Source organism: Typopeltis vanoorti, chromosome 20 (genome assembly GCF_054136105.1).
Source record: "Typopeltis vanoorti isolate ZY-2024b chromosome 20, IOZ_Tvanoo_1.0, whole genome shotgun sequence".
Classification (NCBI taxonomy): Eukaryota; Metazoa; Arthropoda; class Arachnida; order Uropygi; family Thelyphonidae; genus Typopeltis; species Typopeltis vanoorti.
In genome coordinates this window covers 41,802,111-41,826,443 of record NC_143568.1, presented here as the reverse complement: position 1 = coordinate 41,826,443, position 24,333 = coordinate 41,802,111, and the positions used below count along the sequence as shown (strand labels likewise).

General features: G+C 36.2%; 1 protein-coding gene across 2 annotated transcripts in view; it reads right to left on the bottom strand.

The window, feature by feature from the left end:
• Nucleotides 1-13,785: 13,785 nt before the first annotated feature.
• The window catches only part of LOC150095393 (suppressor of tumorigenicity 7 protein homolog), a 458,155-nt gene continuing 447,607 nt past the window's right edge, over nucleotides 13,786-24,333 (bottom strand). For both annotated transcript variants that reach the window (XM_090410726.1, XM_090410727.1), the window contains exon 15: nucleotides 13,786-14,065. In XM_090410726.1, coding sequence (XP_090266852.1) covers nucleotides 14,058-14,065 — 8 coding nt within the window. In that variant the 3' untranslated portion in view covers nucleotides 13,786-14,057. The remainder of the gene's footprint in view (nucleotides 14,066-24,333) is intronic.

The window sequence follows — 24,333 nt, the reverse complement described above, 5'->3', positions numbered from 1 at the left end:
TCTAGGTCAGAATCCAGTCTAGCCACTTGAATACTATCTGTCTTGAATGCCGAGAAACAGTACTAGCCAGAGCAACTTTCGTACTGTTATGGTCACTGGTGATGTGACTACTAGAAAGTATTCATCAAGGAAGCCATTGAGCCTATGCAGCTGCTGCTTCCTATGCCAAACCATTCGGGTGACACGTAGACACAAAACTGTCCACAGATGACCAAGGTACTGGTTTGGGTGTCGTGCTTAGAAGAGCAGAAACGTTGTGTTTACAGATGAAGTTTACTTCACACATACATTTTGTTTCCCTATATTTGAATAAAGGATTAAACAAGAATATAATTTCTGAACAAGTTAACTTTCTAACAAATTGAAAAAACTTTTCTATATTTTCATTAAAAGAAACACACCTATTAACCACGTAAATATTTCATCCTAAGTATCTTATCTTAGGACATCATCAGTACAGTAGTTTAAACAATAATAGGAATAACATGCAGTTAGGATGCATGATTACAATAGAATCTCATTAAACGTGCGTAACGTGTTACAGAAGTAAAAAAAAAAATATATATATATATATATATTTTACACAATTTTGTATGACAATTTCCCATACTTTAGGAATAGTAAGAACGTCGTTGCGGTTTAAATTTGGTTTGTGTAGTAGGGCTTCAGAATACGTGTGTTTCTTTTAATTATGAACTCACCACAGATTTCGTTATTTAAAAAAAAAAAAAAAAATTCTATCTCTAATTCAGAGTATTTTAATAAAAAGGTGATAAATCTTTTAACTACTTGTATGTCATACAAAAATGGTGTAATATATATATACAGGGAGTCCCAAAATTCACGCAAGATTTAAATTTAGCGCCATTTGTGCGGTAAAGTGTTGCCAACGAGAAAAAAAAAAAGACCGCGTGACAGCTGACAGTTCAGGGTTATTAAAAATGGAGCGCTACACGAAAGAACAACGCATTTTCATTGTTGAGCAATATGAAGGTTTGGCAGCTACAGTTCGCAATTTTCGTACAAAATATGGTCGGAATAGTGATTTAACTTCATCAACTGTGAAAAGATTAATTAAAAAATTCAAGGAAACTGAATCAATTAGTGATCTATACACTCTGGCCGTCCTTGAACAAGTCATTCAACAGAAAACATCGAAGTAGTTCGTGAGAGTGTTGCTGAGAGTCCAGGAACATCAATTCGGCACCGTGGTCTTGAATTGGGCATTTCGAGAAGCTCTCTACAGCGTATTCTCACGAGAGATTTGCATGTTCATGCTTACAAAGTTCAATTGACTCAAGAACTGAAGCCTACTGACCACACACAGCGAAGAGAGTTCGTTGAATGGATTATGGAACAACAGCAAGTGGATGCTAATTTTTCGAACAAAATCATCTTCAACGATGAAGCTCATTTTCATCTTATGGCTTCGTTAATCGACAAAATTGTCGCATTTTGGGTTCAGAAAATCCACGAGTGATTGTTGAGAAACAAATGCATCCACAACGTGTCACTGTTTGGTGCGGATTTTGGGCTAGAGGCATGATCGGTTCATTCTTCTTCGAAAATGCGGCTGGTAACGCAATAACAGTTAATGGTGCTCGCTATCGCGACATGATAATCCAGTTTTTTGTGCCTAAATTGCAAGATATGGATGCGGACGACGCGGTTTCAACAAGACGGTGCCACATGCCATACAGCCCGAGAAACAATTCAATTATTGCATGAGTCATTTCCTGGTCGTGTAATTTTGGTGATCAGAATTGGCTGCCCAAATTATGTGACTTAACGCCATTAGACTTTTTTCTGTGGGTTTTTTTGAAGTCTAAGGTTTATGCCAGCAAGCCCACAAACACCCACGCCTCGAAGGAGGAAATTGAGCGCAGTATCAAAAATTCAGCCATATTTATGCAAAAACGGTCATGGAAAATTTCGACAAAAGAGTGTGTATGTGCCAGCAAAGCTGTGGAGGCCATTTACCCGATATGCTATTATTATGTCGGAAAATGTTGAGTCATCTCCTTTTTACGACCCAACATAGGGTTAGCTCAAAAGGAATGGATAAGGACATACTTATGCCTCCAAACAGAAAATGTGCTCATTAATGACCCAAGAACATGTGTGTATATCCAGATTATTAAATTCTAAGCAATGTTAAAGTATCCCATAAACTAAATAGAAAAGGTTTGTTAAATCTATTAAGGTAGAAATGTATAAATTCTAAAAAGATGTGTGCAAGCTAATAATAGTTTTAGGCCATGTCAAAGATAGTTCGTAGCGACGGTATCCAATTGGCAGCCGCCGTACGTATGACGACACCACTAAGTGAGGGCGCTGTTTTGGAGTATATAGGTTTCGGCCGGGATTTGAATCGTCTCCAGAAAAGTCAGCAGAATGTACAAAGCAGACAAGACTCCCATGCCATTAGTCCTTGTTAAGATTCATAAAATATACAAGGATATTTACAACTTAAAAAGTCTGTGGTCTCGTCACACCAGAACCACTCCGTAAAAGACCATCTTCTTGGCAGTGCCACAGGTGCCAGAAGTTTGGCCATGCCCAGAATCTATGCAGAGCAGAATATAGATGTTTAAAATGTGGAGACAGCCACCCCACCAATACCTGCACAAAGCCGAGAAATACCTCAGCCAAATGTGCCAACTGCAGTGGCCCTCATCCTGCGAACTACAAAGGATGTACTCAGCACCCAAAGAACAGACGGATGGAGGCAATCGATCAGTCCTCCTCCTTCAGTACAAGAACACCAGAGGGCCAGTCATCAAAACCGGAGACTCAGCGGCCACAGTCGGAGACCTCCAATAATAGAGACACCCGAAAGCAAACAAGAAGCTATGCCGATGTGACCCGTACGACTGGACCAATTCCAGAACAAAATCAACCAACAGCACCTAAAAACCTAACAGCTGTTATTACGGCCTCACTAGCAAACATGCTACAAAATTTCAGCCTATCAAACCCTACTGAAACCTCCACTAAAAGATTTCTATGTGAAACACAGGTCATCTTCACAGCTCTCATAAATGAATAGTAACAAACTCATTCCAGCATCCCTTCAGATAGTTGCTTGGAACGCAAATGGCCTTAAAAACAAAATTCTGGAACTCCGACACTTCACATCTAGGTCATTGCCAAGCTGAAAATTGGAATTTCGTGTGGTGACCAATTTTCTTTCATTTAGGTAGCGACGTCCACGCGATAACGCGTGATCAGCCGTTTGGTGAGAACTCGCATCGCGCGATTGGCAATGAGCGTGTTAAGGAATGACGATGGTAAGGAGGTCACTGAATCAGTTGATATAGTGGAATTACTGATCGAGCACTTTGCAAGAGTATATCATCCAGGTGGTGACATTGAAAAAATGAAGGAACCATTAGTTTATACAGTAATTGTTATGAAGTGAAGGTGAATAGTCTATTACAGAACCTTAATGTGAATACATCTGTGGGATTGGATGGTACACCGGCACAGGTCTTACGTGATACAGCTAAAGAATTATCAATGCCCTTGACCATGTTGTTTAATCTGAGTCTCGGGTCTGGTTTAGTCCAAAGGTGTGGGAAATAGATCCACTGCATCAAGAAGGATCCAAGACTACTGTTGCAAATTACCTAACAATTAGCATATCAGGGGTCATTGTCAAGGTCTTGGAGAAACTAGTCAAGGGAAAAATACAGGAATGGATAGATGAAAATGAGATACTGTACGGGGGACAGAATGGCTTTGTGAAGGGTAGATCGTGCCTCAGTAACTTGCTCAAGTTTTATAACACAGTGACAGCTGAACTGGATAAGGGTAATGGGTTTACAGTGATACTGCTGTACCTGGATAAGGCATTTGATAGGATAACACATGGAATTCTAATACGTAAACTATAACATATGGAAATTGATATAGGGTTTGTGAGATTGATAGGTGGGTGGTTGATGGAAAGATATCAGAGAGGCTTATTCAGGAGTTGAGTCCAAAAGACGGCCTATGACTAGTGGTGTGCTGAAGGGTTCTGTTCTTGACCACTGCTGTTTAATTTGTTCATTAACGATATAGGGAAGGATATAATAGGAACAGTTCATTTGTTCGCTGATGATGCAAAGTTGGGTAGGGCAATAGTGAATGCAGATGTCAAAATCTTGCAGGACTTGGATAGATTGGAGTTCTGGGCTAAGGGGAATGGATGTCAATTCAATGTGACAAAATGTAAGGTTATGCATTTTGGGGTGAAAGGATTAGTAGCAGTATACCACATTAGTGGAACTGTACTCCAGATTGATGAGGCCAGGGACTTGGGAGTGTTGGTAGATAAGGAGATGAAGTTAAGGGGCACACGGCAAAAGTGGTTAAATCAGCTCATCAACTCACTTGGTTGTTGAAAAATACTTTGACGAGCAGAGACAAGCAAGTTATTTTACCTCTGTACTGAGCCTTGATAAGACCTCATCTCGACTACTGTGCCCAGATTTAGTCACATAGGTTTCTTGTTGATGGGGGAGGTGGAGAAGATCCAGAAGTGAGTGACGAAGATTATAGCAGGTCTATGGAATGAACCATATGAGAACAGGTTGAAGATTTGTGGGTTGCAGAAATTAGTTGATAGGTGGAAAAGGGAGGATACGATTGAGACATTCAAATTGCTAAAGAGTTTCTATAGGATTAATTCAGAGGATATTTTTGAGATCGGGACTGATGGTGAGAGAACTAAGGGACACCTATGGAAGCTGGGCAAGAGTGTGGTTAGCAAGGGTATGTTAGAGCTGGGTTCTTTACTTTTAGAGTGGTAAATGAGTGGAATAAGCTGCCAGTCTGTTGTGGGTGCAATGATGGTGAGCGAGTTCAAGGCAAGGTATGATAGATACTGTGAAAATGTCGTATATAATTGTGTGGACATGTTTAGGGCCTCCCATAATAATAAATGGGAAATACAAGGTGTTGCTGATGGAAGTTTTTTTTTTTACTTGGCTATGTTATCAATTATATATTTGGTTTAATCCTTTATCCAAGGGTAAGCAAACAAAGTTTGCACTCGAAGTATTTTCAGGACTGGGGCAACTCGTGGTAAGTTCGAGTAAGGTGGATGGCCCAGCACTGGGATCTTATCTGTCGGATACTGCCTTACAGTGCACTGTGGGCTGGAGCGTTGTCCTGATGGAGAATCCAAGCGGTGTTCTTCCACAGATCAGGTCTCTTCTTCATTTGTTCTCGCAGCTTGGCCAGAACCTCAAGGTAATAATGTTGGTTAACTGTCTGACTTTCTGGTACCCATTCAATCATTACCATGCCACTTATATATATATATATTTAAATTAAAAAATTTAAAAAAAAAAAAAATCAGCATTGCCTTCAGTTTTGACTTGCTCATTCTTGCTTTTTTTTTTTTTTTTTAATTCTCGGTGATGTGCGAGTTTTCCAGTGCATCGATTGTATCTTTGTTTCTGGACTTCGCTCCATCCGACTTTTAACTTTTTCCAAAGTTGAAATCTGCATTGAATGGCACCCATTTTCAGTCAGTGGATGAGGTAAAGGAGAGAACAGCAGCACTACTAAAGCAGATAACACTTGATGACTTGCAGCACTGCTTTCAACAGTGGAAAATTCATATGCAATGGAGTATAGATAGAGGAGGGGAGTATGTTGAAGGGGTACAATTGTAATAATAAACCACATTTTTGCAACCAGTCTCATTATTTAATAGCCACACCTTGTATATTACCTCTGTATTAATTCTAATGACCTTGGTATCTTTTCTAGATCTAGCTCCCAATGATGAGACCTCAATAAAGGTCAGAATCAGTCTAAGTAGTGACCCTTTCCATAATGCCTAGCAATGTATACTTCTGAAAGGAAGCATGCTTTGCATTATGGGATAATAAGACAACTGATATGAAGTCATCAGCTTCTATATATAAGTAGCCTAGTTATTTGAAGATACTTCAAACAGTAACTTTGTTTGGTTACATTTGGATAAAGGATTAAACAAGAATATAATTTCTTGGCAACAAGTGGAAAATTTTCTAAAGGGTGGGCCAAAAGTCAGAGTAGGATTTGACATTTAAATAACTTTTTTATTAATGAACCAATTTCAGTGATATTACATACAGTGAATGTCTAACATATGGAGACTTGATTATGTTAGGTATGGAAGATGATATCTTTCAAATGAGCTCCATTTGCCGACTTGCAAAGTCTGGCTCTTTGGATTGCATTGTTCATACCAGTAGTTAATGTTTGAGGATCTAATCCTCAAATTTCAGCACAGATATTCTCCTTGAGCTGCTCAAGTGTATGCGGTTTGTTCATGTACACATGCTCCTTTAGATATCTCCACAGGAAGTAATTGGGGGCTGTAAGGTCCGGCGAATGTGGTGGCCAATTAATATGGGAATTTCTTGAAATTATCTACTTGCTGAACAGTTGCCTCAGGAGGTTCATTGTGGCCCTGGCTGTATGGGAAGTTGCTCCATCCTGTTGAAACCACATTACAGGACGATTTCCCACTGGAGGACATAAAAATTGTCAATTATATCCCAATATCTCTCACCAGTAATTGTCAAAGTACCCCAGTCATTTCAGTTTCGAAGAAGTAGGGCCCGATAACTTCCTGGTCTGTCAGTAGGTTCATCAAGAACCCCTTTTCCTCTAAGTGTTGCATTAGTTTCTGAATCATTGTCACTGAGGATCCATTTCTGACTCGGAAATGGCAGCGGTAAGCTCTTTGCATCAAAATAATGGACTTGCTATTTTGAAAATAAAATTCCGCTAGTTTTAGTCGTCATTCCTTCGTGAAATTCATCATTATCAATCTCCCAAAACTCAGTTATAATATGTACCTGCAATAAAATAAATTGAGCTATTAACAAAGTTATTTACATGTCAAATCATACTCTGACTTTTGGCCCACCCAGCATAATCAGAACATTCTGTGGTATAGTCACAGGGATTCAGTGGAACAAAAATGAAGTTCTTCATTGTGGTGAAGGACTTCAGTCCACCTTCCCACAACTCAGTGTGGTGGGGAAGGTGATCTCAGGAAGAGGCTGGCTATATTATCTGAGAATTTTTCTAGTAGACTCCCAGACAACAGGCAGTAATTCCTAAGGAATGCACATACCACAAACATAGAAGATTGCAATGGCAAGACAGCTTTTATTATTTTGCCAAGAAAAATTGTTATGAATGGAGGCTTAAGTTATAAAGATATAGGTGCTGGAAGATAAGATATCCAGGTTGGAAGGAATCAAAATGATTACTGGAGAAGCTTCCAAATCAACAAGAATAATAAAAATCATATTAAAGCTTTCAAGAAGTTCATCCTCTCATAGTCAATTTTATAAGATCCTCCCCTTTCTACTAATTTACTTATGATAGAAACATGGAATGTAAGAAGTATGTTTCAAGAAAAACTAAAATTAATAAAGAAAGAAAAATGAAGGTTATGATTTTAGGACAGACAGGAATGGGTCAATCTGATATCAAAGATTCTGGGATTTATTACTTTGGACACAGCAAGTTTTAGAAATGGAGTGGCATTCATAGTTGGAAGAGAACAGCATTTTAGAAATACAGTCCAGTGAATGTCACACTCTACAGATGTATGCACCCACTACAATGTGAGGAAGTGCAAAAATTTTACAGTAGACACAACAATCAAGAGGTTTCATATTAGCATAAGAAAAATGAAATTCAGGAAAACCAGAAAACTTTAAATAGCTGAATGCAGATTTTCACAAATGAACTAAGAAAAATAAGCATCCAAACAAAAGATGCAAGTAATATTATTCTTCCTGTGATATTAAAGTAATATCATAGGAAGAATAAGAGCTTTTTTTGAGGTTAAAGTTAAAAGTTTATATGGAATAAGAGAGAAATTAGTCAAAAGAAATTAGACCACAAAGACCTTAAGACAAAAGACCACAGAAATGAGAGTCCTGAAAAAGATTAGAGGCATGAACAGATGGCATTAGTGGCAATATCATATTAAAAACATGGATATTAGGAAAGTACATAATATTGTTAGCATCCTGGAATGTGTTAGCAGAGCTAATCTCAAGTGGTATGGTCACTTAAACAGAATGGGAGAGGAAAGATTAGAAAAACAAGTGTTCTTTGCCAGGCTGCCAGGAAAAAGACCCAGATATAGGTGGATTGATACAGTAAAAAGTATCTCAGAAGATAGAAATATAAGATCTGATAATGTTGAAGTCTTGACAGGTAACAGATTGATTTGGAGGAAAATTGTGGATAGGAAGTTAGTAATGGTGTAAGTTTTTCATGCTGTACTATCATATCCTGTACATTCCTTACAGGTATATATCAAGAATTTGATGATGATGAAAGACAAGAACATGTACAGGAATTGTATCAGAAATATAGTCATGTATCACTTTTTTTTTTTTTTAAATCAGAATGTAAATTATAATTGAAAAGAAATTATGTTTTAGTCCTTTACTAGCATAAGTAAATAAATGTTTTTGCCAGGGAACCAGGGCAAACAGCGAAGTCAGCTACTGGAACAAATCCTAAAACACACCCCAACTCAACATCAGAGTTCAAGATCGGTACTATCAACATAAGAAACCAGAATGGCAAAGAAGGAGTAGCCATAGTATTCTACACTAAATACGAGACTAATCTTCTTGAATGGCAAGAAATTTCAAGTAGAGTGACGTGGGCAAATATCAGAATGGGGAACTGGACAATGAGACTTATTTGTGCCTATGGTCCCACAGAAGGTTCTATTAAGGTAGAAATAGAGGAAGTTTTTGAGGCTTTAGAGAAAGCAACTGACACAATGAAAACTTGGTCCTTGTTGGGGATCTAAATAGCAGAGTAGGAAATGATTGTCAGACTTACAAAAATATTTCGGGAACATTTAGAGAAAAGAGCAAAGCTAATAATAATGGCAAATACCTGTTGGATTTCTGCTTAGGACATGGACTGGTTATTACTAACATAATGTTCCAACTTAAAATTGTGTACAAATTCACATGGAGAGAAAAGTAAGGAATGAGAAAAGTCTCGTTGGCTATGTTATTGTTGATAGTGATGTTTTCTGTCTGATGTACGATACTACAGGATACAAAGGATTTGAAATTGAATTTCATATTGAAAAGAAAAACATGTAAGAAAGTTTTAAAGCGAATGCAAGTTGAGCAGCTTTCAGATGTGAACTGTAGACTAAAATATACAAACATTATTCAAGAAAAAAATGAGAGTTTCAGAACAGGAACCAAACCTTGGAGATTCAGTGGCAAGCCCTGAAAAAAACGCTGATTGATTCAGCCCGAGAGACGTGGGGGGGGGGGGGTTGTCTGCAAGGATAGAAAAATCAGAAATCTTGGCATCAAACACCTGTTTGGCCAACCTTTCCTCACCCATTCTATTTAAGTGGCATTACCACCTTAGATTAGCCCTGCTTACACATTCTTAAATACCAACAATGCCAAGATCCTTTCTAATTATCTTCATTTTTAATACGATTCTGCTGCCATCTGTTCAACTCCAATAATTTTTCTCAAAAATCTCATATCTGTGGTACTCTATTCTTTGAACCCTGTCTTATATAATGCTAGTTTAGTGTTTTGGCTAATTTATTTTTTATTCCATATAAGTTTATTCAGCTGGCTCCCCAACATACCAGCTTTGCTTATTCTAAATTTAATTTGCCATTTCACTAAAAACATTAAGAATGCAACAGAAATTTTCTATGTTCCTGTTTATTTTCATAGTTTAGGTCTTTTATTGCTGATTTTAATGTAAAATTTGTTAATCAGTTTAGTTAGAGAACCCTGGAGGCTTGCACTGGATGTGTTTAGGAGTACAACATTATCTGCATAAAGTAAATAGCTAAGTTTGATATCTCTGATTTTAATATCAGGTCTAATGCCAGCTTCTTTCATATTCCAATCCATATAGATAATAATAAGAATGGAGATTATGTACATCCATGACTTACCAATGATTTTACTTCAAACCATCTTCCTGTATTTCCTTCAATTTTAACTGCTGACTTACAACTTAAATATAGACTATATGTTGCTCTGTGTAATGTTCCTTTTAATCCATATGATTGTAGTGTTTTGAAAAGCTTTTCTCTTGGGACCAGACCTTGCCATATGCCTTTTCCAGATCTACAAAACAAGTACAGATTCTTGTGATATTCCCAATGATTTCTTAACAATTTGTTGTAAAGTGAAAATCCGATCTTGATAACTCTGATCTCTGGACTGAACCCCACTTGTTCTTCTCCAAGTTTCTTTCCCACAATTTTTCTCAACCCTTTTCAAGTGTGCTTGCATAAATCTTAACTGGAATGCTTAGTGTAGAAATTCCTCTGTAATTCTCACATTCAGCTTTATTTCCTTTTTTTTATAGATGGAAACTATGAGAGTTCTACTGAAATCATCTGGAATTTGACCTTTTGAACAGGCAGTCTAAATTATAACTGGAAAACGTTTATACCTTCATACATGGGAAAATGGATGTCAGTAAATGCAAAGTCATGCACTTTGGTGATATCGTATTATATTCGTGGGATTTTGCTATAAGAAACTGATGAGACTAGGGATCTGGGAGTGTCAGTAGATAGGAAGTTGAAGTTCAGAGGCCATTTAGCAAATACCACTCAAAAGATAATTGCAATGCTGAAACAAACCTTGACATGTAAAGATAAGAATGTCATTTTGCATCTTTACAAGGCCTATAAGACCTTGTGCAGGTCTGGTCTCCTGGTTTCCGTTGTAATTCTAATACAGTGGAGAGAGTGCAAAGGAGAGTATTAAAAATGATATCAGGATTGTGGAATACTGATTAAGATTGAGAATTTGTACACTGCAGACACTAGCAAATAGGAGTGGTATGATTGAGATTTACAAACTTCTGAAAGGGTCATACAGGATTTCAGTTGATGGAATTTTTCATTTTATGGAGAGTGGGGAAAGGACAAGAGGGCATACTTGGAAGCTGAGAATGAATTCGGCTAAGAAGGGGTGAGGGTTAGATTTTTCTCTCATAGGGTGGTGTGATTGGAATGGTTTGCTATTGGATGTTGTGAGTGCAAGCAGTGTGAATGAATTAAAGAATAAGTATGATAGCTGTTATAGGTGCGTGTAATATGTGGCCATCCTCAGTGAGTCTCTGACTTCCTTAATAATAATTATAATGTGATGCAATGTCAACAACCTTTATATACAGTACCATAAAGTTACTTCATGCAAACTTTTGTTTGCTCATGTTTAGGTAAAGGATTAAAATAATTTGTCAAGTATAATTTAAAGATAACACCATAGGAAATTTGTGAGGAGAGAATTCATCAAGGAACCAATGATTTTAGGAGCTGAATAGGAGCTAGAAACTAGATAGGGAACATTAGATGGATTCATCTGTTATACTGATAAGAAAGCTTTCAAATGTGTGGATCATAATCATCACGAGGAATGTGATGAGATAATAGGAATATCTGAGTATCTAATTCTCTTAATCAGAGTACTGTATAACAACCAAGAAGCTTCAGTAAAAAATAACTGTTAGCGAAACAGAGATGTTCAAGTGGAGTAAGAGATGAGGCATGAGTGTATATTATTGCCCTACTATAAGAATGGATGAATTACATAAGACTCAGTAGGAATTAAGACAGGGGATAAAAACACAAATTATTTGTGATATGCAAATGATACAACCCTCTTTGTAGAAGATCTAGAGCAGCTGATTCTTTTTAGTTGAAAGATAAAGCAAATAAAAAAAGCTGGGCTTAATTTAAATATTAGAAAGAAAAAAAAAGTGATGATTTTTCATGATTAAAAAAAGATACAATGGAGGTAGCTGAAAGTTTGATTTACTGTAATCCAGAATAAGAAATGATGGATACTGTGAGGGTGAAAAGGTATGGAGAAGAAAGCTATTTAAAATTGACTAAAATTATGAAAGATACAAATATTAGTAAAAAAAAAAAAAAAAAAGAAAAAAAACCCTCTTTGTAGAAGATCTAGAGCAGTTGATTCTTTTAGTTGAAAGATAAAGCAACTAAAAAAAGCTGGGCTTAATTTAAATATTAGAAAGAAAAAAAAAGTGATGATTTTTCATGATTAAAAAAAGATACAATGGAGGTAGCTGAAAGTTTGATTTACTGTAATACAGAATAAGAAATGATGGATGCTGTGAGGGTGAAAAGGTATGGAGAAGAAAGCTATTTAAAATTGACTAAAATTATGAAAGATACAAATATTAGTAAAAAAAAAAAAAAAAGAAAGAAAAAGTTAGAACTCTGAAAGTATTTATTTTCCAGTGGTAATGTATGGATATAGAAGCTAGACAATTAAAAAGAAAGGCAGAAAGTGAATTGTTTTATATAAATTATAGACAGACTCAAGAATTCCATGGATGGTAAGAATAATTAACAAAAAGGTTTTAGAGAACATGTTGAAGACACTGGTACTAAGGAGAAGTACTCTGGATATATTATGTGAGAAAAATGAATAATTATTAAAGCCATAATATTAGGAAAGATTTGTGGGTATGAGAAGGGAAGAAAGACATTTCAAGATTTGGATAAACATAAAGAAGCTTATTAATGTGAAATTACAAATTCTGAAGATAGAAGACCAAGAGAAAGCCTATATATTCACATCACCAAAGGCCAGAAATTATTAGTTGGCTCATTAACATTTTAATAAATAAACTGTAAAAAAGAATGCAGTCAAGTTTTGCTAAACCAAACTTCAATAAGAAAGAATGACTCAAACTCTCCCAGTCTTGAGTAACCAGTCATTCCCAGCACCAACAATAAAGATAGCCAAATAAACTTAGCTTAGAATTTTGTTCTCAAGAAGAAACACATCATGTAAAGTTAATAGTATAATAATTTTTGGCATCTGATGTATAGTATATTGTTCTTTTCTCTGTTATTAAATGTTATTTTATTTTTCAAAAACAAAGATAATAATCAGCAAGTTTATATAAAAAAAAAGGACTACTCAGTAAATGTAATCCTTGTTATCAACATTACAGTTATGGGGAAAAAAATTAAAATAAAAAAAAAAAAAAAAAATATATATATATATATATATATATATATACACACACACACATACACGGTAGAGCCTGTTTAGCTCAGCAGAAGTGGCATTTGCACTCTACAGCGCTTGACCGCACGAAGAAAGGATTTGGTGGTTCAAATCTAGTCGCCGACTAGAGGAAATTATTGTAAGCCATTTTTCGGCCGGTTCCTGAGTTAGTCGATCTCTGGCATGGGCTAGCGGGTTTTTCGTCCCGTAAACTCAAGAAAATCGACCGTAGAACCCACACTATTTTCAGACATTAAAAATATTGTGTTAGGGTTAGAGACCACGAGATGGCGGCACTAGCTTGCCGCCTTCTTCACTGCGTACCGATGAATCAGTGTTAGCCCTGGGCCAGCTATCCTTCTGATTGGCTACCAGTGGAGATTGAACTGCCCACTCAGTCTCCAAAAGTTAGATAGGGTAAAATGGCCCTGCCTACTCCCTATAAGGGAACAAAGGCGTTAGCTGATTTTTTTTTTGTTTACACACACACACACACACACACACACACACACACACACACACACACACACACACACACACACGTATAATATATATGTATATTTTATATGGCATTTTCCAGTATCATGCAAGTATGCACTATTTAAAGTACATACCTGTATTTTGTTTGTCTATAAGTGTGAGTATTTATGGAACATAAACCTGAGATGATTAATCATCCTGAAGTATTATACAGTAAGACAATACCAGCAACACAGCATGAAGAATTTATTTATAACAGATTTCTGACGATCTCAGCACAACCAAACTGTCATGAAATCTGCTAACTGATGAAACCGGTTTGAACATTTGACATGAATCCACAAATCTAGGAAACAACTTCCCCAGAATTATGATGCTATCAGTCACGAAGAATGATGAGTTTGTGCATGAGTCCATTAGATTCGAGAAAGCTGGTGCAGGAGACTGGAAGGTAAGACAGCTTCCACTTTCTCTAAAACATAACTGAGTGGCAACGATAGCCAACTAATCACCTATAAAAAATAATAAATCACATCAAATCTCGTAATTTAAAAATTGGCTTTCCTTTATAAAGAGGTTTTTTTTTATCAAATGAATTACGCAGTCAATTATATTTTAACTTATATCGCATATACAGCAATTACTTTACAGCAAATCAATAAAACAACAGAAATACATAATATGTTATAGCATCAGATTTGCACCAGTGAATAAATATCCCCAGAAAGCATGGAACTCAGTGGAGATACTAACTCTTCAGAATAATCCCATAAGTTTTTTTTATGAGTCTCTTAAGCAAGCATCACTTCAAATATCTAAAAATCTGAAATAGTCATTTGCCTTTAACTTTGTGTAATGGCACAGAGTAACTTTTCTTCATATGCCTCAACCAACTTCATAGAATGTGCTAGGAAAATGAACTGGAGTGGTAATAAGCAGTTGAATAATACAAGTGACCACAATTGTCAGGCAAGTTCCTGAATTTTATTTTATTTTTTTTTTGAAGACATACTTGATTCATGATGTGTGTAGTCTTGTGGTAATTTGTAAGATAAAAAAACAAACAAACTTACAGATTAAATTCTGTCATTACAGCAATTTTTTTCAACCTTATTTTTTTCCTTGCCCAGCCAGTACCTATGTTAGTCTTGCAAGTGAACGTAGTGGTCGTTTTGAGCTATGCTAGAAAAAGTGTTTTTAAATTAAAGTATAGCGAGGCTTTTTGTCTCAAATTGTGCAGTTGTGCTTCAGTTGGACGTGTCCTTCAGTGATGTTATTGTTGAAACTTTGTTGTTTATATTGTGTTTTCGTTACAGCATCTAAAGATGGCGTCCATAAGAAAACGCATGTCAGCAGCACGGAGGACTTCTACACGAAAATCTAGCTCAGCCTTGGATTTTTCGCAGTGGATGCATTGCGGAAACTGCTATATGTATGCACAGAGAAGTGTGAAGGATCTGTGGACTGTTTGGATGAACGAGAAGAGTGAAAACATTGACGTTTGTGAAAAGTGTCAAGATAGATTAGAGCGATTAGGAATAATAGCAAATGTCAGGACTGTAGGAGAAGAGCTTCGACAGGAGTTCGTGAAAATGAAAAGTGACCTTAATCTCCTGCAAGAGGAATGGAAGTGCACAGTAAGGAGGTTCAGGATATTAAGACTGAGTTAAATGTGTTGAATAGAGAAATTAGGACTATGCAGATTAGTTTAGCTGAAGTAACTAGAACAGGTTTAAGTAAGGGAGAGACTTGGGGTGAATGATGAAGTAATGAATGGTATGGAAGTGATTGGGAGTCAACAGAATGAAAGCACAAGAGGTCTAGAAGAAATGAGATGTGAAAGTGAGGGAGTAAGTAAAAGAGTATTGAGGGAAAGTAATGAAACTGGGAGAGTTATGCTGAATAGTGTAGAAAATGAGGCTATGATTGACGCTTGTTTGGATTTGAATGAAGTTATGAGTGGTATAATATACGGTGAATCAATGATGGAGATCAATATGTCTGAGGAGTGCTTATCTGGAAGAACACTAGAGAGAGTGACTTTAGCAATAAAGAGAGGGCAGGATGCAGAAAAGATGATAGTTATGGTAGGTACAAATGACCTGAGTGGTAGTATTAATCAGGTAGCAAAAGATTTAAGAACATTGCTATATATTGTGAAGAATAAAAGTGTCAAAGGGAGGATAGTGTGTGGCCTCGTTTTGCTAATTATGAGTTAAGTAGACGAGCGATGATAATGAATGACATGATTGCAATAATGTGCAAAAAAAAAAAAAAAAAGAGGTCTGGAATTTGTTGATATCTGGAGTGTGTTTGAAGGCAAAAGACAGCTTTATGCAAGAGATGGGTTGCATCTGAACATGGAAAGTCATAAGCGTTTGAAGAAATTATTACTGTTTTCTGAACAAGTTGAAGTAATTGGGCAGGGAAACTAAAATTGAAAAGGTTGAGTGTAAGGAGGAGAAACTTATGCAGTGAATGTATATTTGTTGAACCTTTTTTGCAGAATAATTTGTAGAATAGAGTGGATAAAAATCGACATGGGACTACTGAAATTAGTAGAATGTATATCAGCTCTAAAGCTGGCACAAGAACTAAACGGAATCTGCAATTTTTATATACTAATGCAAAAAGCATTTGAAATAAGAAGGAAGAATTTTTGGCATAAGTCAGTGCAATCTCACCAAAAGTTGTGGTTACTGGAACTGAATGTGATGGGTACAGTATTTTCAGGGAGGATAGAGAAGACAGAATGGGGAGAGGAGTACTGCTGATGATAACTGATGAGTTACAGTCAAAGAAAGTAGTATATCAATAGGATGGACATGTGAATGATAGTTCATTTGAGGCGATCTGGTGTGAAATAGTGACCAACACAACCAAATATATAGTTGGTTGCTGCTATAGGCTGGGGGGGGGAGGTTCAGAGGGTGATATTGAATCTATGCATCAGCAAATTACAGCGATGAGTGCAGGGTTAGTAATTATTATGGGGGATTTTAATTATGGTGATATGGAAGGAGGAAATATCGCATGGCAAAAAGGAAATGGAATTCATACAACAGCACATAACTGAAGAGACTCGTGGCGTGAGAGTGTTAGATCTGGTCATAAGTTCAGGACATATGCATAAGTAAGATGTCCTCGTTACCTCCAACTGGTGAGAGCGATCATGTGGTATTGACTTGGAAGGTTGCAAAATCTGTGGATCCTCTCTTAAGAAAGGGTATATATGGAACTACAGGTTAGGTAATTCTACCAAGCTTCAGAGTGAGTTTACAGACGTCCCATGGCAGAACATATTGCAGGAGAAGGATGTTAGCAGTGAATGGGATAAAACAGCAGGTATCTGAGGAAAGCAAAATCAGAATGTATTCCCATGGTCAGGAAGACAAACAAGGTAGGCATTAGATGGATGAGTAGTAGTATCAGGCTTAATCTGCAAAAAAAAGAAAATGCTATGGAGAATTCACAAGGAGAAAGCTGATCAGTACACCCATGCGCAATAAGGCTCAAGCTAGGAAGGTTACCAGCATAGTAAGAAAAGCGAAATCAGATTATGAGAAGACCTTAGCCAAGGAGATCAAGGATAATCCCAAAGAGTTCTTCTACTATGTGGCAAGTAAAAGGAAGAATGACCTTGGAAGGATAACCTCAGTGGGTATTGATGGTATTGAGGTGACCAATTCAGATGTAATAGTAGAGTTACTGGGTGATCACTTTTCAAAAGTTATCACTCAAGTGAGGATATCTCTGTACCTGTAGCAATAACTAACGTGAGAATTGAAGTCAATAAATCAGAGGTACTTAGTATATTGCAGAATTTAAATGCAAACACTGCTGTAGGTTTAGATGGAATACCAGCTCGGGTGTTGTGTGAATGTTCAAAGGAATTGTCAACGCCTCTTACTTGGTTATTTAACTTAAGTTTAAACTCTGGTATGGTCCCTAGGGAGTGGAAGGCAAAGTGGTTCCTTTGCATAAAGGTAGATCTATGACTCAGGTAGTTAATTAGAGAGCAATCACCATCTCGGGAGTGGTGGTAAAAGTATTGGAAAAGTTGGTTAAGGACAGAATTCAGGAATGGGTGGATCAGAATATGACACTCTATAGGGGCCAACATGGTTTTGTTAAAGGTTGATCCTGCCTTAGCAATTTATTAACTTTTTATAATAGAAAGACATCTGAGTTGGACAAAGGAAATGGCTACACAGTGGTACTTCTGGATTTTGCTAAAGCTTTTGGCAAGATATCCCATGGAATACTGTTGTGTAAATTAGAGCAGATGGGGATGGATACTAAACTGGTAATATGGATAAGAGAATGGCTCATGGAGAGATACCAGAAAGTAGTGTATGGAGGAGCAGAGTCCAGGGCACTGTGCTTGGGCTGTTATTGTTTAGTTTGTACATAAATGATACAGGAAATGGCTTGAAGGGAGATTTTCAGTTGTTTGCTGATGATGCAAAGTTGGGTAGCACAATAAAAAAATCAAGCTGATGTTGAGAGTTTGCAGGATGATTTAAATAAGCTGGCAAAATGGGCAAAAGGTAATGGATGTCAGTTCAATGTGGAAAAGTGTGAAGTTATGCATTTTGGGATTAAAAGATTACCAGCTGTGTACCACACTGATGGAACAGTACTCCAAGAGTCTGAAGAGGCTAGGGACTTGGGGGTATTGATGGATAGGGAGATGAAGTTCAGAGGGCACATTGCTAAGGTGTCCAAAGATTGCACATAGGATTACTTGGTTATTGAAGAACACACTAACATCCAGAAATAAAGAGGTTATTATTCCCTTTTATAAGGTGTTGATAGTTCCACATTTGGATTACTGTGCTCAAGTGGGTCACCTGGATTCCTTGGAGATGAGGAGGTTGTGGAGCGGGTTCAGAGGAGAGTGACTTAGTTGCCGAGTGATGTAAAAAATGCTCCTACATTGATAAATTGAAAACTTGTGAATTGCAGAGGTTGATAGGCAGAGAAGAGGGGATATGATAGAAACATTTAAATTATTAAAAGGTTTTTATAAGACTGAAGCAGGGGAAATATTTCAGCTGTGTGATAGTGATGGAAGAACAAGAGGCCATCCCTGGAAATTAAGGAAACGTGTGGTTAACAAGGGTGTGGAGAGTAGTGAATGAGTGGAATGCATTGCCTGACTCAGTTGCGAGTTCTTCTTCTATAAACGAATTCAAGAAGAGGTATGATAGATATTGTTTTGATAGTTTGGGTCTCCTGTGATGAGGCTACTGACTCCATGGAGATACCCATAATAATAACAATAATTTTTAACTTCACAGCTCAAAAATCAATCATAAAACTCATGCTATTTCAGATAGTCATACCAGTTAGGATAAGGAACATTAGGTTGGAAACAGTTGTTCATTGTTTGCCTACAGAGGTGAATCAAACTACTCAATTGTAAAAGAGAGTTGACAATGACTGCCTTCTCTTCAGGAAGTAGGAAGTCGATCTGTCACTTCTTTTCTATCTCTACTCTTTAGGAAATGAATAAAGTATTTATTTTTTATTTCCTTATTCTTTTCAAGTTAAAAGCTGGTAAATACAGCTCTACTGTTCTGGGTTTTGTGGAATTCGGTTTTACATGTAACTGCTAAAATAAAATCTTTTATTGTTTTTTCATTTTGCATGTAGTAAGATTTCTATAAATAATTAATATATTTAAAAACAAAATTTCATGTAAAACAACTGTATGGGTGAATTGAGAGCAAGAATCAGTAACTACTGTTTATGGAGAAGTATAAACTTGCAAGAATTCAAAATCTGACAAAATTGCTATTAATAAATGAAATCAACTGATAATTAAATTACTATCTGCTGTCAATATATATTGAATCAAAGGCAAAACTACATCTCTTTCAATGTTTAATTATGGACAGTTAATTTAGTCTGTTTTCAAATATGTTTCCTTTCAATTTTTCATATATTCTTTCTAAGCTTTCCCTCCTCCCTTTTTTTTTTCTTTCTTTTAATACAATAATCTAATCAAAGTGATAGCAACAAATGGACTTTTTGGAACTGCATCAACAAGGAATATGCCTGCATATTAATTGGGAGTAGATTTACTCAAACTTTGGGAGACTAATTCTCTGACCACCTTCAAACAGACTAGATCACAGGGCACTTGTTAAGAATGTAATGCTTACTCTTCTCACTACAATTTTGAATTTTTTCCACAATGTATGCTTCAAGTACCTTATGTTTCTAACAGGTGCTTCTTGTGTTTTGATTAATGTTGGTTGAAATCAATGAAGCATCAGCAGATATAAATTCAAAATTCATTTTATCCTAATATGATATAAATATCATTAAAATTAAAAAAAAAAAAAAGAGAGAGAGAGAACTAATGTAAATTGTAAGCACTGAAATCTTGCTACATAGGAGAGAAAAACAATTTGAAATGATATTAACATAATGGATATTAAATACCATCATGGAGTTCAAATAATTGTATAACAAAAATATATACACTATTTGTAATTAGCCATGGAGATCTAAAGCAATCAAGTACTCTCTTAATTAATGCGTATTAATGATATGTATGCATGTATTAATAACCAAATACATTATATATATATATATATATATATATATATATATTATAAATATTATATCTGGTGGAGGATGGACAATATAAAAACAGACTATAGAATGTATAGAATGTAAAGTCAGAATTAAGATCCAGACTAAGGTCGGTCCAGGTGGTTTGATGCAGATTATAAGTAGAGAATATTTCTTCCAACATATGAATTGATAGGCTTCGTAAATGCTTTCAAAAGAAATCTGAACATTACCAAAGAAACGGAATTCAAGAATCGCACCATACTGTCAAAAACAATTTTCACACTAAGCTGCATGCATGGGCAGTCACACAGTGGCCATGACCACACAAAACAGTTTCTTACTTATCAAAGGCAATGCACTAATGAAGTGCATTGCCTTTGATGTTAGGAACCAATGGTAGCTCATGCCAAGTTACTTCTTAATGCTGTTTTGATATGTATACATATATTTCATGTACAATTATATCTTCAGTTGAATAAATATTTATAACTAATTATTTACACATATTAGATGTTTTGATAACTTCACGACTGTTATATATATACCGCATTTGCCAGTGTATAAGACGCACTTTTTTTTCTTCGAAAATAGGTCTGAAAAACAGGGTGCATCTTATACGCCGATACTCAGTTTTTTATTAGTTTCATTTCTGGAAATTTTCTCTTCCTTGCGGTGTGTGAGCGCATTCCAGTTACATAGAGCAGTGTTTCTCAAACTTCAGACATCCACGTTCATATGATTGGCGCAGTATTAACAAAAGATCGTGCTACTAAATGACAAAGACAAGCCGACAGTTGAGTTGAAATGCTAATTCTCTTCAACCAAATTCCTTGTATAATATCCGAAACACATTCACTATATATTTCTTCGTTTTAACATGTTCACTCAAACAAAACCATATGTTGCACCGGCAACATATGGTTTTGCTTAAGTCATACAGCATTTTCTGTGGGAGGGGGACAGGCGATTCATTAGTTAGTGCTGTTTTTATCCCAGTTGTCTCTAATTGCACTGTTTGTTGAGAAACATATTGCACAACCTGCAGATGTCTCTGTACGTTATTCAGTGATATAATAGGAATGTTTTATGATCTCGAACTTCAGGGATACATTGAATTTTATTCTATGAGTTAATGATGCATAGCCGAAAATTGCCACGGACCTCCTGAAGACCTTTCAAGTACCCCCTGGGGTACGCATACCACACTTTGAGAAACACTGACATAGAGTTCAGTAGATGTGCATGCGCTGTCAACGACGATCACAGCTGTGTCCTGTTCATTTAAACTTTCCAATTGTTGTCACAGTTGTGAACGTGATAATTTTCTGCTGTTAAATTTTCTCTAAATTTCTTAGCAAATTATGGCTGAAAAACGTCAGCATTGTTACAATATTGCATACAAGCTATGTGTGATTGCGTATGCTAAAGAACATGGAAACAGGGAGCAGAGAGGCATTTCGGACCACCCCAACTGAGAAAATGATAAGAACTTGGTGGAATCAGGAAGAGGATTTAAAAAAAAGCAACTCACAGTAAACATAACCTACGAAGTGGAACTGCAAAATGGTCAGAACTTGAGGCAGAACTGAATACTTGAATTTTAGACCACAGAAAAGCAGGACTTTCAGTGTCTACAAAAATGATTATTCATCAAGCAAAAACAATAGCCACTAACAGAGGGATTGCCAACTTTACTGGATCAACATCATGGTGTTCAAGATTCATGAAGAGAAATCAGCTAAGTATGCGAACTAAAACAAAAATATCACAAAAGATGCCAGCTGAATATGAAGAAAAAAATGATTGAATTTCATCAATTCGTCATTAACGCAAGGAAACGAGAAAATTTTGAACTTGTGCAAATAGGAAACATGGACGAGGTTCTGATGACTTTTGATGTGCCCTCAAACAAAACTGTAGATTCCAACGGCACTAAAAGTGTTACTATTAAAACTTCGGAGAACGAAAAATCTCACTACATGGTTATTTTATCCTGCTGTGCTGATGGGACAAAATTGTCGCCACTATTGATTTTTAAAAGGAAGATGCTACCCAAAGAAAAACTGCTTAAAGGAGTGTTTGTACATGTTCATGCAAAAGGCTGGATGGATGGAGGAGGAATGAAGTTATGGATAGATAAAATTTGGTCTAGGTGCCATGGTGGACTGTTGAAGCCTGCCAAGCTAGTATGGGATCAGTTTAGTTCTCATAGAACAGACGATGTTACAAATAAACTCAAGGAATTGAAAACTCAGTTAGCTGTAATTCCCGGTCTTAATGTCAAAAAAATGGAACAGCTGGATGCAGTCTTCAGATTTTGAGGTTACGTCATCAGGAAGAAGGACGGGGCCTAGCATTTTGCAAGTTTGTGAGTGGGTCAAAGCTTCATGGGATGCTGTGAAAACTGAGACAGTGGTTAAATCATTTAAGAAGTGTGGAATTAGTAATGCACTGGATGGTACAGAGGACAATTTGTTGTATGAGGATTCAGATTCTGATTTAAAAGAATTTGTATAAATTTAGCTCTGGAGAAATTCATCTCCAGAGCTAAATCTTCATTTAGCTCTGGAGATGAATTTCTGAGTTTTGACAATTAAAAGGTGGGTACTCTTTCCTAGTTAGATTAGGTATTTGTTGAAAGTAGACCTACTTATTACTTTATATTTGAAATATTGTAAATTCATTATAATATTCAGTGATAAAGTTTTTTTCCTAAAAAATGTGTACAAAAAAGGGGGTGCATCCTATATGCTGGTGCATCTTATATGCTGGCAAATAAGTTAATTGATAAACAAGAATGCAAATGCGTGTTATATCCTAGGTCAGTGGTAGTTAAATTTTGATGAAAGCAGACTATACTTGATGTAAAATTAAGCCTTGATTTTTATTGCATTGTGTAAGGATCCTAAGCATTTGTGAGGCTAATTTAAATTTTCTTGTAAAACAGTTATGATCAATATATGGCATTTTTGTTTGTTGCCAAAGTATTTGATGGCCTGTAGTAGTTTTGTGGAATGCCAGACCTGATTTATGCTCTCTTCTTTTCTCACCGTCTTTTACGTGTTCAGACATGCTGATCTCTCCCAACCTTCTTGTCTGGCCTACATAACAAATGCTACAAAAGCAATGAATCTCATGAATGCCTGGTTTTTGTCATGAAGTGATGTGAAGGTTTCGGTTGATGTAGGATCTTGAGATTTTTTGTCAAGGTAAAAAAAGTGCCACTTTTATGTTGTACTCACAGAGCAATGCAGTCACTTTGTCTGTGACATTCCCGATGTAAGGCAGCATGATTGCATCCTTAAAGTCTTGTTTAAGTAAGGGAGTTGCAGGAGAGGTATTAAGAATTTTTCTGATCATCTTGGGTTCATAACTATTAAGTGCAAGGTTCTGTTTGAGGTAGTACAGTTCTTTAATCCTTTCTATTGACATTCCTGATATATTGTATGCCCTCTGCCTTGTAAAGTTTTTAATTATGCCTATCTTTTGTAATGGATGGTGGTGTGAAATGGCATTTAAAAATCTTCCCATTGTCATAGGTTTTTTGTATACAGAAAAGGATAACCTTTTTTTTTTCCTGCTTTGTTTTCTTCAAGGATATCAAGGAATGGTAATTTTTTTGTGCTGTTCTAGTTCAAGAGTGAATTTTATATTGGGATGAAAGTTGTTCAGATAATCTTTGAAAGTAATTAACTCATCAACTGTTTCCTGACCAAATAAGGAAAATTTCATCAACATAATCAATTTTGTTTCTTCAGATAGTTTTTTTACTGCATTAGTTTCGAAATTTTCCATAAACAAGTTAGCTAAGGCTGGAGGACAAGGGGGGTAACCCATGGCAAGTCATTCTTTTTGTTCTCAATATTTGTCTTGAAATATGAAAAAAATGTTTTCCATATAGTGTTTGAACAGTCCCTACAGCGTCTGTTGGGAAAAGATTTACAAGTAGATCCACTGTGTCATTTCTGGGTACATCAGTCTTCACCAATGAGGCTGACTACACCTAAACTAGCTAAGATGTCTGAAGGTTCTATATTTATATCCTTTACGTTTTCAATAAAATGTATACTGTTTTTTTAACAAATAATGATTCTATTTTTCCTGTGTGTGGTGATATCATTTGACAGATATTTTGCTAAGTGAGGGTTGGAGAATCTCTCTCACCCACAATTGGCTGTAACAGAATATCCTT